The sequence below is a fragment of the Symphodus melops genome, assembly GCF_947650265.1.
Source record: "Symphodus melops genome assembly, chromosome: 19".
Taxonomy (NCBI): domain Eukaryota; kingdom Metazoa; phylum Chordata; class Actinopteri; order Labriformes; family Labridae; genus Symphodus; species Symphodus melops.
The window spans coordinates 19696773-19710475 of NC_136709.1; the positions used below are offsets into that span (position 1 = coordinate 19696773).

General features: G+C 42.3%; 1 protein-coding gene across 9 annotated transcripts in view; it reads right to left on the reverse strand.

Moving 5' to 3' along the window:
- Nucleotides 1-373: 373 nt before the first annotated feature.
- qkia (QKI, KH domain containing, RNA binding a) overlaps nucleotides 374-13703 on the reverse strand; it is a 72212-nt gene continuing 58882 nt past the window's right edge. The window contains exons 5-9 of one of the 9 annotated variants that reach the window (XM_079369403.1): nucleotides 12748-12835; nucleotides 11951-12043; nucleotides 10513-10929; nucleotides 8479-8553; nucleotides 374-7189 (exon numbers count right to left, since the gene is read on the reverse strand). In XM_079369403.1, coding sequence (XP_079225529.1) covers nucleotides 7173-7189; nucleotides 8479-8553; nucleotides 10513-10929; nucleotides 11951-12043; nucleotides 12748-12835 — 690 coding nt within the window. In that variant the 3' untranslated portion in view covers nucleotides 374-7172. Of the gene's footprint in view, nucleotides 7190-8010; nucleotides 10954-11950; nucleotides 12044-12747; nucleotides 12836-13703 lie in introns of those variants that run through there. The other 8 variants (XM_079369402.1, XM_079369401.1, XM_079369407.1 and 5 more) reach the window with 8 other exon arrangements.

The following is a 13703-nucleotide window of genomic DNA, read 5'->3' on the forward strand; positions in this document are numbered from 1 at the left end:
CCGGAGGATTTATGTGCCAGTTCAAAATGACTCCAGCCAGAAATGGATTTGACCGTTAAATACCATCTCCAGAGAAAGCTTTCCCCTGCAACCCTCTCAGAAGGTCGACATTTCCCAACATTTTCACGACATGACGCTGAAGTCCAAGCGAGGGCTTGATCTCACTTTGAAGGTTTAGGCGAGATTTATTTTGCCAGTGTTGAACTTTGGTGTGTGTTTTTTTTTTATTCCCTGCAAAAGCGGCGCACCTACCTTTTAACGGGCAGCAAATCCACAGAAATGATGTCAGCGATATATGGAAGCAAAAGGACGAGTCCAGGTAGAGCAGTCAGAGGGAAGCTTGTAAATATGGTTCTTTATTGCACACATGACATTTGTTTTCCTTTTTCTTTTTTTTCCTTCTTTTTTTTTTTTGGTGTGAGCAACAAAAACTGGCATTACATGTTTTACAACCCTAAATCAAAAACTCTCAGTCTTACCCTCTGTAAAAACAAGGTAACACAAAACAAAAGAATAAAGGCTACGTCACATTAAAATCTCACAACTCCACAAAAGAACGAATAAATCTCACAGATTTTAGTGCACCACTCTATGGATGAGAAACTTACAGTTTATATCATACTAGTATGATCTTAGGAAAAAAAAATACTTTTGTCACAGTCAAAAAAAAAAAAAAAAAAGATTCCAGTGGGGCTTTGTTTTTCCTGTTCTGTTTTGGTAGCATTTGCCCTTTGACCACCTGAGTGCTACATCGCTGAGAGCAATACTGATTGGTTAACCTGCCGTTTAACTCATTGGAGGAATGTTTGTTAAACAGAACAGAAGAAAAAATAAAATAAAGAAAACGACTGACAGGTGAAAAAGGTAGTTAGTAGATCAATACACTGAATGCCCTGCGTTTTGGAAAAAGTCCGCTGAGAACTGGGCAGCAGTATGAGCTGCATACTGTCAGCCAATCAGAACCTTCTCAGCTCATCAAATTCAAAACAGGAGCCATTAAAGCAGCGTTTAATGGTGGGAGCAGTTGTGACCAAAATTCCCAGTTTGTTTTGGTCAAACGTTTCCAGTTTACATTTGAAAGTATGTACAAAAAAAAAAAAAAAAAAAAAAAAAGCGTGGGCATTTAGTTTTTTTTTGTGCTCGACAAAAAAGCTTAACGGCGAGATTAAAGGAGGCAGAATTGGCACTTCAATGGTTAAGTACAAAAATACATCACTTCTCATGTTTAGGAAAAAAGGCACTTTTTTAAAGCTCGGCAGTGTTTGTAGTGACGTGCTCTCGAGAAATCACTCCCATCATTTGATGTCTTTATCTACTCGCATTGACGAAGTGTAAAAAAAAAAAAAAGCTAAAGGACGGACTTCTGGCTCAAGTTGCTGATGAGGTCAGAAAAAAAGGAGCCAATCAGAAAAAAGCTAATAACTGAAAGAGTGTATTTCCAGAGTTAAAGAGGGAGGACTATGTGTGCAATCTCTGCCTCGACTTGCTGGTGAACAAGCAAAAGTGTTTTTAGATCAAAGACACGAGATGTTAATTCCAGAGAGGAAGAGAAATGTTAAGTTTGATGTTAGACTCTTTTAATCCTTGTATCCTGCTCGCTGAGACGTGATGGAGGAATTGAAAACTGTTAGGCCAGGATGTTTTTTTTTTGTTTTGCAGATTTAAAAAAAAAAAAAAAAAGAAGTGCAGGAGAGAAAAAATTAAATCCTGAGGAATCACTCGGTGGGTTAAAGTAATAATAATCAGGATTAATGAAGTTAATCTGTTTTGTTTTTTTTTTGCTGGTGTGTCAGTATCAATACCTTGAATTAGTGGAGGAGGAAGAAAGCGGAGTAAAGAGAGAGAGAGAAGAGCTGAATGATCCCTGGGACGAGCGGGCGACAGCAGATAAAAAAACAAAACAAGCAAAACTCTGCAGCTGAAAGCCAGATCAGCATTTTACACTGGAAGGAATAGAAAGGGCTGTTTTGATCCCAAAGTACTTCATATTGGCACGGTGTACTGGTGTGTGTCTAAGCATTATGGATGCTCCCCAATGACCCAGTATTAGCGCTTCTATCAATAAGCCAAATGGGGAGAAGTGCTCACCAAACAGACAACAGCTGGTGATAACTGTAATACTTGTATCCAGGCAACGGAGGGAAGAAGAGATTTAGACTATCACATGAAACTATCATCGGTACATGTCGGCCCTCAGTGTAATGTCCTGCTCGACATCATTCATAGCAGCATTAATCCTTTGGAGATGACTAATATGCAGCAGTGTCTTTGCACAGATTATCGCTTTGTCCTGCAGGAACCACGAGAAAGAGGACTTTTATCTGGAGGGATTATATTTTAGTAACAATAGTGAATTTAAGCAGAGTGTGACGGGAACAGGATAACCAGCGACCTCGAGTAACATGCTGCTTACACGAGGCCCCCCCGCCCTCCCCTCCCGCCATCTCACGAGGTCAACCAACGACGGGAGGGTTGTCTCGGACGACAGACGACGAGCGGTTTGAACTGAGCGAAGAGAAAGAGGAGGGAAGGAGGGAGCGAGTGTGAAGATTGTGAGCAGGTTTCTTCAGCACAGAGGTGAGAGTGCGTGAGCGGCAGTGAAGGGGAGGCGGAGCTTTTTCAACTCGTGCAGTTTCCAGTTAGGTTGTGTGTGTGTGCGTGTGTGTATTCATGTAGTGTGTGCGTGTCAATAAGTCAGTGTGAGTGATGGCCAGACGGCAGTTGTTTTTTTTAATCGTGTTAGTCCGTGATCCAGACCAAGGTAATACATTCATGAAACTGGTTAAAAACACAAGACAAAATATCAGCAAAGTTAGTAAAATTCTTACTAAGAATGTTTTATTAAAATAAATGCCAAGAGGTTAATAAGAAAAATAACAGCATACACCATGAAAACTAAATGCAAGCATGTAAAAATACTTATGACAAGGAAACTAATAAAGTAGCTAATGAGTTAAACAAGCTGGGATTTGGCAAGGAAAAAACAAAACGAAAAATCAAAAGATATATATATAACAGGGAAAAGGCAACACTCCCCACAGGAGACAGTCTTAGAGATGTCAAAGAGAGAGGGGGAGGACGAGGGGGGGGGGGGAGAAAAAAAAAGGAGCAGTGGGTTTTCTTAAAAAAGAAAAAAGCACTCAGAAAACATGATTAATATACATATAAAATGAGATTAGAAAAATACATTATAAACCTGTAACAATGGCTGTTAATTACATTATCATACATGTAGTAGGCAGGCCAGAGAGAATACGGTAGGTATAGAATTCACCTTTCACCTGATGGACTTATCCAGCCTTTCACAATGACACAGCGACTTGTAACATTGCACAGAGACGTTTTCTTAATACTGTCGAATGCTGAATAGCCATCTCTTGATCTGCTTTAATATTGCATTTTCAAATTTTCAAAAAAATAAAAAATAAAAAAAGTAACACTGAGAAGAAGAAAAAAAAAAAATCTATGAACTTTCGGTGTAACAGCACGATGTAAAGAGCTATGAGTAAAAAAAACTAAAAAAAAAAAACTGCCAAGTTTGTGACACCGGGGTCGGAGAATGACGACGTTAGACGTGATCGCTTTCTTGTTTTACCTTCAGGTCACACGCTGCACATCTCATGTTTCAATAACTGGAAACTGAGCAGGAGCTGTTTTTTAAATTTTTTTTTTTTTTTAAATGAGCCAGTGCTTTTCATCCCTCCTGATTGAACCGACAGTCCGGTGTCAATTTGACACACGGACCATATGGAGCGGATACTTCCAGTTTGCAGCTGTTGAAGCAAGTGCAGATGACCCCCCCCCCCCAAAACTTGAATGTTGTGTTATTGTTTGTTTTTTTGCTCATGATCCAAACATGTTCTGGCAGACTGCTGCATTGCTATTGGCAGTTCAAATTGTTCGAGGAAGTTTGTCACAGTTCACACAAAAGAAAAAAAAGAAAAAAGAAAAAAGAAAGAAATCAAGACAATATTTCATTTGTTCGTTAAAATCTGAATCAAGAGAACAGAAAGCTGCACGGACTGCAGAGTAAAGGGCCGTATAGTAAAAAGGAGAAACACAAATCAGTTCAGGAAGACAAAACCATGGCACATATTTTAGCTGGTCAAAATGACTGCTATTCTTTTTTGCATAGAAGAACTCGGGTGACGCCACGCTGAGGCGGCGGCCGACCCTGCTTGACTATTCAGAGCGTGTAACGCTAGCCATTCCTCTCTGCGCCGTCTCGGTGGGTGCTGGATATTATTGAACACAACTGGAATACTCAGGAAACAGAAACCACTGTTGATAAGGCACTTTGATTTGATCGTACTGTGTTTTGTTTTCAAACTCTTCAGGCGTCTGTCTCACTCGCTCTCTTCCAGGGTTTACGACTCGTTTGGTCTTTTTTTTTGTGTGAAATCAAATCCAGGGTAACAGCACTTCTTCCTCACCCACTCAGCTTTTCTGTTTTCCCCCCTCTTTACGCTTTAAAACTTTTTTTTATGTCTTTTTTTCTGATTTTGTAACTGCAAGTAAGGTATCAAAAGCTAAAATTGCCAAAAATAGATTTCTCATTTTTTCCTCTTCTCCAGCACCCTGTAAAATTATCTCATGTTTGTTCTCTTCTGTATTTGTATATGCAATGACAGATATCTACATTTTTATATATTTATATATATATATATATATTTATATATATATAATACGTATGTATAAAGCAATTTGAACAGGCAGGCATGGCTTTCACATCCTATTTTTTCTTGAGAGAGTTCAACAAAAGGTTCATGGGCTCAGGATCTGGTCCAGGATCCCGGGGAGATGTGACACATTGTGGATGCGCTTCTCTTCTGGACGCTTTGTTATGTGTAAGAAAATTCATCATCATCATCATCAGTGTCCATGTTCATGAAGGCTTACAGAATGTCAACCTCATATTGCAAATACATTTTCACAGGGAGGGAAAAAAGAAACGTTAAAAAAAAAAAAAAAAAAAAAAGTTGAGATGCAGAACAAAAAAATAAAAACACTTTTGGCAATGAGGCTGATGAAACAACTGAAAATAGAAGCCAGGTCGATGAAAAGCATTTATGTACAGAACTTCAAAGTGCCCCCCCCCCCCCTCCCTCGCCATGTAACCTAGGAGCATGTTGATTTAGTGTTAACAAAGCAGAGCGTTCATGGGTCAGAGATGATCTCCGCCTGCGAGCGTCACACGCCAGGTCAAATCAGAGAGAGGGGTCGCTTTACTCTTTAGAACTGGTTCAAACTGGATTCATGTGGGGGGAAAAAAACTGAACTCGGAAAATGTTTACGGCTCAATTAAAGGTCGTTCATTGGTTTTAAGTCGTCGATGAAATGAAGTACATATTAAAAAAAAGTCACGGTCTTCGAAAGTGGTGTCTCGAAATGCCACTCTTCATTATCAGGAAAACGTTTGTGTGTATATTTACACCTGTTTCACAGTTTACTAAATGTATAAGAGTCAGAAACGTGAATCTGTTCATGCCTGTCAATCAATCAGATATGTTGATCTCCTCCGGCGTGAAGCGCCAGGAGCTCCGTGTCTGAAATTGTTGAACTTTAAAAAAAAGGCTTTGTGTGAAGTTAATTTAAGCAGTGAGGAAGTAAGAAACGTCCCGAGGTTCAAAGTCATGAGTGAAACGTTAAACAGAAGTTATCCGATTTTTGTGTGTGTGGGATAAAAAGAAAAAAAGGCCTGTGTCTGATTTGACCTGGAGTGACCTCGCTCGTCTGTGTGAGCTGAAGGCCGGCACCGCAGATTCAAACCTTTCAGCACTGTGAGCCCTCTGTGAGACACACGCATAATTGCAGATATATAATTCATAGGAAAACCCTTTGGCTAAATACGCACACGTAATACTTCTTTTTTTTTGTCTTTTCGATCACAGCTCGGCTAACTCATGGAGATACAGTTTCTCTAAATACATCAGGCACTGTTATAATGGATGTAGTGTGGATGGGGGCGTAGCAATGGTCAGTAGCTAAGAAGCACTACCACTAACCCCGTAGCCTCAGCACACCCTACTTTCAATGTAGTATTAATTAAAACACACACTCACACACACACACACACTCACACACGAGACCCCTCATCCCAAATAATGACCTTCCCCATCTCGCCCTTCATGGTTACTTATTTTTCTGCAGCCTGCTTCAAACATCAGATTGCTTTTGTTTCGTTTGCCAGAGATAAAACACCTGCCACATTTAAGGCGAGTCGATTGAAGCAAAGCTAATTAGTCAAACATGGAGAACAGAGAATACCAAAACTCAGGTGGGGAAGAGATGACTCAAAAGTAATAAGCAAAAAAAAAAAAAAAAGACAGCAGAAAAACAAACACATAAATCATAAAAAGCTCCTTTTGCAATCATTTCAGCCATGCTTGTTTTTTTTTTTTTTTTTTTTTTTTTTAACTGACAGAAAGCTGTTTTGAGGCGCACACCCAGAATGTGTCAGCTCATCATTACATCTCAGAGCTCAACAATTGCACTACATGTGAAAAAATGACAGAAATTAAACAAGTTAATGTGAGCGGTTGTTCCCTTTCCTTCTATTTCTTTTTCTCTCCTTAAAAAAAGGTGGTGGTGATGTTGGAGGTGGGGGGGGGGGGGGGGGGGTCCTGCATTTGAAGGAGGGGAGGGGGGGGGATTGTGTCACACTGTTTCTCTGAAACCAAAAAGGTTTGCGTCGTCAAATGGATGTTATTGAACTTTGACTCATACCGCTGAGGTCACCAAATTGGAGCTTATAAAGGAGGGTGGGTGGGCAGGTTTGGGTGGGGTTCTTTATTGCTATATAATTCAGTGCAGATTCATGAGTACAACATAAACACATCCACCCAGTGTGTGATTCATGAAGAAAAAGAAAGAGAAAGAATGGGAATTTAACTCAATGAACAGAGGGAAAAAAATGAATATTACACAACGTCGTTGGGTTTTGTTGTGTTTCAGTGAAGATGCTGCGTTGTTTTCTACTTTTTTTGTTGTTGTTGTTGTTGTTTTTGTCAGAATGTGTTAGGGTAACTGCACGGGCAGGCGCCTCTCTCTCTCTCTTTCTCTCACTTGCGTCCGAGAGGCTAGCAAAAGGCAATTACCAGTTAACTGATCAGCAGGCAGGCTTGGGGCGGCTCGTCATTGGGTGAAGAGTTCAGAGGTCAGAAGGTCATGTGTTAGTTGCCGGTGGCGGCTAGGTGGTTAGAAACAAAAACAAAACAAACAGAAAAAAAAGATAGAAAGGATATTAGTGTCAGCAAGAAGAGACTGGAATGACATCATTTTAACAATAAAATGAATGCAATCTCTCATGTCGCCCCTCCCTCCACACCCTCTCGCTCCTAACTCCCCTTCATGCCAATGTGCGATGGACTCCGCTAATCTGAGTGTAACCATGACGATTAGCATCATGATCGCTCTACTACTAAGCCCCCATCCTGAGTCATGTAGCCGTGTGCCCCCCCCCCCCCTTTAACATCTGAAGCAAAGACAGGTTGAACAGACAAACAAAATCAGAGGAACAAAAATCTAGTGTTTTAGTGTCTGTCAAGGTGAAGTGCAAGTTACAGACAGTGTGATTAGTTTGTCACTAATGTTACGTGAAGGGGAGCTGGGACTATGGTGGTCGATGTGCAAAGAATAACTGAATCGATGTTGTCCGATTCGCTCTCTCTTTATTTAGCAGTATAGTTTTTAAAGAATATAAATATACACAAGAACCATAAATACATTTGATATAAAATGCTCAAATATAAAATGACAGTACCTCATGTACAACTGAAAATATTTAAAAAATGTATTTTAGCTTTATTTCAATCTGTTTGCAAAAAACAGTGGAGAGAAAGGAAGCGACCTCAGCTCGTGTCTGTGCGCGTCTACCCTCCGTAGAAAAACAAAAAAAGGCTAAATCTACACTTCAAGGTAACATGGTGTCTGCTAGCAGCACAGCGACTCGTCTTCCTCCTTTTAGGTCTCTTATACGATCCAAATGCTTCTATTTTTTCTCTCCCTCTCTCTCTCTCTCTCTCTTTGCGCCTTATGAGCGCTGGAGATAAATCATGTATAGGAACAAGCCTGTCCCCATTTTAACGCTCTAATCTCACATCAGAGGAATGTCATGATACACCTTTAACACTGCCTGCTAAGTATCACCTGTCCTGGCTTCACAGCTGCATGAACCAAAAAGCTCTTAAGATCACTGTTCGCCTGAGCTTCGACAAATACACAGTCTCTTAATGCTGTGTATGCTCTAAGTACTAAATGTAAACAAAATGTGCATAACCACGAGCAACCATTTAGCTGGTGTGTGGAGGTATGGGGTCGGAGAGGTGGTGGTGGGGGGGAGGGGAAGGGGGGGGGGACAAAATCATAGAATAGACGATATACAAATTCCCAACTAAGGCATCGAGGCATAATAGGCATAATAATCATTGAAATTCATCATCAGTCAATAGCAGAGTGTAGCTAGGAGACTAAACTGACCTCTGTCAGCGGTCACAATCCTTTGGTAAGGATGGACCCGCGTGTCATGCCGTCTCACTTTAGTAGCCATTGCACCTAGATCGTAACAGGTCCACAAGGTTAGAAACCATTCACTTGGAGCGGGGGAAAAACAGTCATGTTTACAGTAAGAACATTCACATTTTGTTTAGCCATTATCATTAGAATACTTGGATAATACAATAATACACAGAATAGCAACATAATACAGATTATAGTACATACACACACACAGCACACAGCTTTTCTTTACGTGTAGAAAAATGCAGTAGAAAAACAAATAATACACCTTTTTTGGCGTTTTAAACTCGGTATTTAAACAATGCATAACTTAGGTCATAAAATTCCACAGTGCTCAGAGTCATGTGGAGGACTCCTTTAGGAGGTGGTGGTGGTGGTGGGGGGGCAGGTAAAGGGTAAAAGCTCCTGGGCTGCCTGGGAAAAAATAATGTGATTCTTCCTCTAGGATCCAGTGGGGGATTGAGAGAAATTTGTCTCTTTATTTTGAAAGGAGGGGGGAAATCCAATACAGCTCTGATGGTAATTGAATAGTCCCAGACACCACCTGCCTCTTCCTCTCTCCCTCTCTCTTTCATTTTCTTTCACAATTTCTCTCCAGGTCAATCTGTTCTCCAGCAACACAGCCTGTCATTTTCCTGCACTGTTTGTCACCACTGATTTCTTCCCCCCGCAGTGCTCGACTCTGCCTCCAATAAATGTCATCTAACGTTTGGCTTGTCACTGTATATTCAAGTATTAAAGAAATGAAATGTGATAATTAATTAATAAAAATGAATCAATCCTCCCGAGGGAAGACGGGGGACGAATGGAAAACGTATGAGAAGCCATCGGGGATTTCTGTTTTGGCTTTGTCGAATGAACAGAAAAGTTTTGGCTTGTGACGACTGAGCCACCGAAACGACTCGGAGGAAGCAGATGGCCTGACATCTCCTAATTCTCAGCGGCTGGATTCAACAGCGCAGGCAGCCGAGCCGAGCGCAGACTGTGTGTGGGTACGCGAGCGAGTGTGTTGCTAAAGGCACCAATCGATAGTGTGAGTAAATAAAATGCACTAAGCTGGTGTAACCCTGCAAGTTAAAGAGAGAAAAGCCAGTCAGCTGCCCCTGTCTGTTCTACACATGACTCCCAGAGGCATCGAAAAAAACACAGGTCAGCTAAACTCACACTGTCTGCTGCTGCCAGATGCTGCAGAGTCCTGTGTCAAATTAAAGTCTCTTTCGTCTTAACATGGGATAAAGCATTGCTAATGTTCAACACAACCTCAGTCCAACATATGGGCTTCATTTAAGTCACTTTTTTATTATCCCTAGATGTACATGTCTTTGGTAGCAGATGTGTTGAGCTTGAAGCACCACTGAGAATAACCCTGATGCTGAAGTGTACTCCTGACACAGGCCTGAAGAGGAACGTCAGGTAATAGCACAGACCTGGAGTTCGAGAGGGGTGAGACAATGGAGAGAGGGGAAGGAGGAGAAAAAAGGGGAGACTGGAGGAATTTAATGAACACCCCCAGTGGGAGTGAGAGAGGGACTATCTACAGGCATCAAGGCCTGCCTGCAGAGAACAGCGCGGAGAAATGATTTCAAAAGCTGCAGAAATCCGAGGGGATCTGCCGCCAGACTGAATATGCCTCCAGGCCAGTGCATGAAAGGGTTAGAGAGCAGGCTGCGTGTGTGTGTGTGTGAGCGTCTTTCTGCCAGCTTGCCTCATTTCACTCTGAGCCCAGTCCTCCTATATGAACCTTGCAGGAAAATAGGCAATGTAAACCTGAGAGCACAACTGTTTTGCAAGTAAGTAACTAAACAGTGATGTCTAAATTTGAAAGAGAACTTGCCTAGAGCCTAGCCCTCACAAGGTAACATCTGTCCCACTTTGCCTTCTTAATACAGTGTCCATATGAGCCACATAGCTGGTCATCCCATTACCTAGAGCTTGCCCAGCTTATCCACCCTGCCAGTTTGTTTTGTGATCCTCAGGTGGACACGATATATTTACCTTTCAACAAGTCCTGACTGTGGCTCATGGAAGCCGCGTCCAGCACCCCAACTCCGGGGTAAAACAAGCTGCCCTCCTGTCCAGGCTGGCTAAAGTTGGCCGCTGTACCTGCCGCACCCATGCTCCCCCAGGCTCTCTTACCTAGAACCCCACTGTGCTCGATGGGGTACTCCAGCAGGGAGGTGGGTGCCAGGGCGTAAGGGTACTCGTAAGGGGTGGTGTAGATGAGCCCACCATCGGGTGTGGGAGGCACCAGGGTGGGGGTGCCATTGGGCAGCATGGCAGCCATCTGAGTAGGCCGGATGAGGTTCATGATGGGAGTCCCGGCTGGTGTCTGGGGTCGGAGTGCTTGGGGAGGCAACACCTGACCTGTGGGGGCCGCTATTAGGCGGGGACCCTGAGCGGCTGCTGCCGCTGCTGCAAGAGAGAATGCAAGGGTGGCTGCCATAAGCAAGAGAGCGAAGGACAGGAGTAGAAAGAAGAAAGAGGACAAAAGATGAAGTGTGGTGTGGACGATCATAATCACATATGAACAGTAAGGGGGGGGGGGAATACAAAGCAGGAAAAGAATAGGGAACAGGAAGTGGCAGGTAAAGAGGAGAGAGGAGGGGAGGGGGCAAAAGGGAAAATTAGTCCATGCAATGATCATGGTGTTGAACCACAAAGCCACAATCTGTTGCAAAGAAAAAGTCAACATAGCCAGACAAAATTTAAAATAAAAAACCCTCACACCAAAAAAAAAGCACAAAATGCTGCTGACATCCCAATGCATTCAAAGCATACAAATCACCATGGCAGCAAAACATTCATCCACTGGGAATGGCAGAGATGAGGTAAAAACAACATACAGGCCAAAAGAAATGGAGCGACGACTACATGAACAGGATATAATTCACAAAAACACCCGTCACAAATCACAATGGGACTTTTCAGCAGTAATGCAAGAATGTGTCGACCCCCCCACATGTTCAGCACTCCATTTCAGTTGGAAGAATGTCTCATTTTAAAACACATAAAAATCATTTTTCAAGTGTTTCTGCATAAGCATGTGCTGTGCACGGTGCCACACATGCTTCCCCAAAGGCATCAAGCTCTAAGAAAGCTAATGTTAGCAGGTGGGCCTGTTCATCACGGCTTCTATTTCAACAGATGTTATACAGAGAAAGTTAATTACTCTGATTCATTTATTCATAGTTGATTTCATACATTTGAGCCCATGTTTACGGCCATGTATAAATCATATCGTCAATACTAATAAATAGGGCCCGACCGATATGCCGATATGTTGGCCGATATCTGTCATACATCTATGTTGGATCTGTAGATATAGATGGATATATATATATTTATATATAAACACAATTATTGTGTTGATCTGTCAGATGAACTTATCAAACACTTCAAAAGATGTATAATGAAAAAAAGATGTTCACTCAACTGGAAGGTAACTGCGAATGCATAGCCGCTCGAAAGTCTGCAGGGTGATAATCCATATAGCACCCTCTGCTGTTGACATCCAGAAAGGGAACTGCTGGTGTCATACAATGAAATTCAATTTGACTGATGAATGAATCGAGTACTATCGGCGCACATCTGCGATAAAATATGCCGATAGTCACTAATATCAGCAGATAGTATTGGCTGGCCGATCAATCGGTCGGGCTCTGATAATAAAGCAAAGAACCGTGGGTTCAAAGAGTAAATACACAAGTACTGAAATAAGGAGCTTGGGCCTTCATATGATTGATTTTATTCAAATGATGAGCCTGATCATGCATTTAAAAAAAAGGCATTTGGGTGATGAAGGGCCAAACACTAGAAATGTATGAGCGTGTGACGAACATGCAGAGTTGCGCAGGTGAAATATAGCGTTGTGCTGAAAGTTGGCCAAGAGACAAATGATACAAAGAAATCACGTGTGTGCTGCAGGATGGATGATAGAGGGGGGGGGATGGATGAATGATAGAAATATAGACTAGAACAGAGTGGAAGTTCTCCTTCTCATGGCTGGGGAGGGAAACATGAATTGTTTGGAAAGATTCAGAAAAGAGAGATCTTCTCGTGGTCAGAAACACAATGATGGTATGTACAGAGGAGATCCGACTCTGCGTCCGTTTAATGAAGGTAAACAACATTAGTCGATGAGAAATACAGGAGAAAGGCCGTCAATGATGACGTGGCGTGATGTTACATTTGGACGTGTGTGTGTGTGTTTGTACTTGGCAGCTCACTTACGTGTTTTGATGTTGTTGTCTCTGTACGTCCCATTGAGAATCGCTAACTCCATCAGCTGCATCTTCTTCAAATTGTCTTCTCCCTCCGCCTGTGGAAAACAGAAAGGTTCATGTTCATTCACAATAACACACCACACACTAATCTGCAACAAGCCGAGGCCCCTTTACAGAGCTGAAACAATCCACACGCCGACTGTTTCACCTGAACTACATGCCTGGGTGTTGTAAAAATGCTACGCTGGGGCCGCTGAATCATTATGGACAGTACATGTCATCTGTTCTCCACAAGCAGCGGTTGGATGGGGTTGACAGGAACAGAGCTGGTGATGAGCTTAAGTGCTGTTGTCATGGCAGAGAGCCTTGTTGCTCCTAAAATGCTGACAGAGACATTAAGTGTGGGAATGCATATTCATAATCCATATCAGAATGATAATTACTGTAATTTTCTTTGCTCCCTTGTGCGCAATCAAATGCGCAATAACCGCCTTGGCTAATGTCAGTCCTGTCAATTAATGTTTGGATAAATAAATACAAAAGCCGCAGCCACTGTCATTATCGCCAAATTAGGGGACTGAAATTATTCACGGAAAGCAATTAAGATAGCACCCCCCCTCCTCCCACACACGCACCCATCACCCCCCAGCACCCTCCTCCTCCCTCCCAAACTCCCATTTCCCCCGAAGCTACCGAACACTCAATAACCATGACAACAAAAAAGCCCCTGTGATTTTCCAGGTTGTACATCATAATTCAAGCAGGGCGTTGTGTGAACTGCTCCCCACAGTGAAGGGTGCAGAGAAATGCATGTGAAGCTGTCCGACCTCTGATCCTCTTTAAATGGACTATTGATTCGTCGGCCTTTTTGTGGACAAAATGGTCAAACGCTGGCACCAGTTCATTTCTGTATCTGAACACACATGTGCACGTCCACTCCGTATCTGCACATCGAGTACGCAG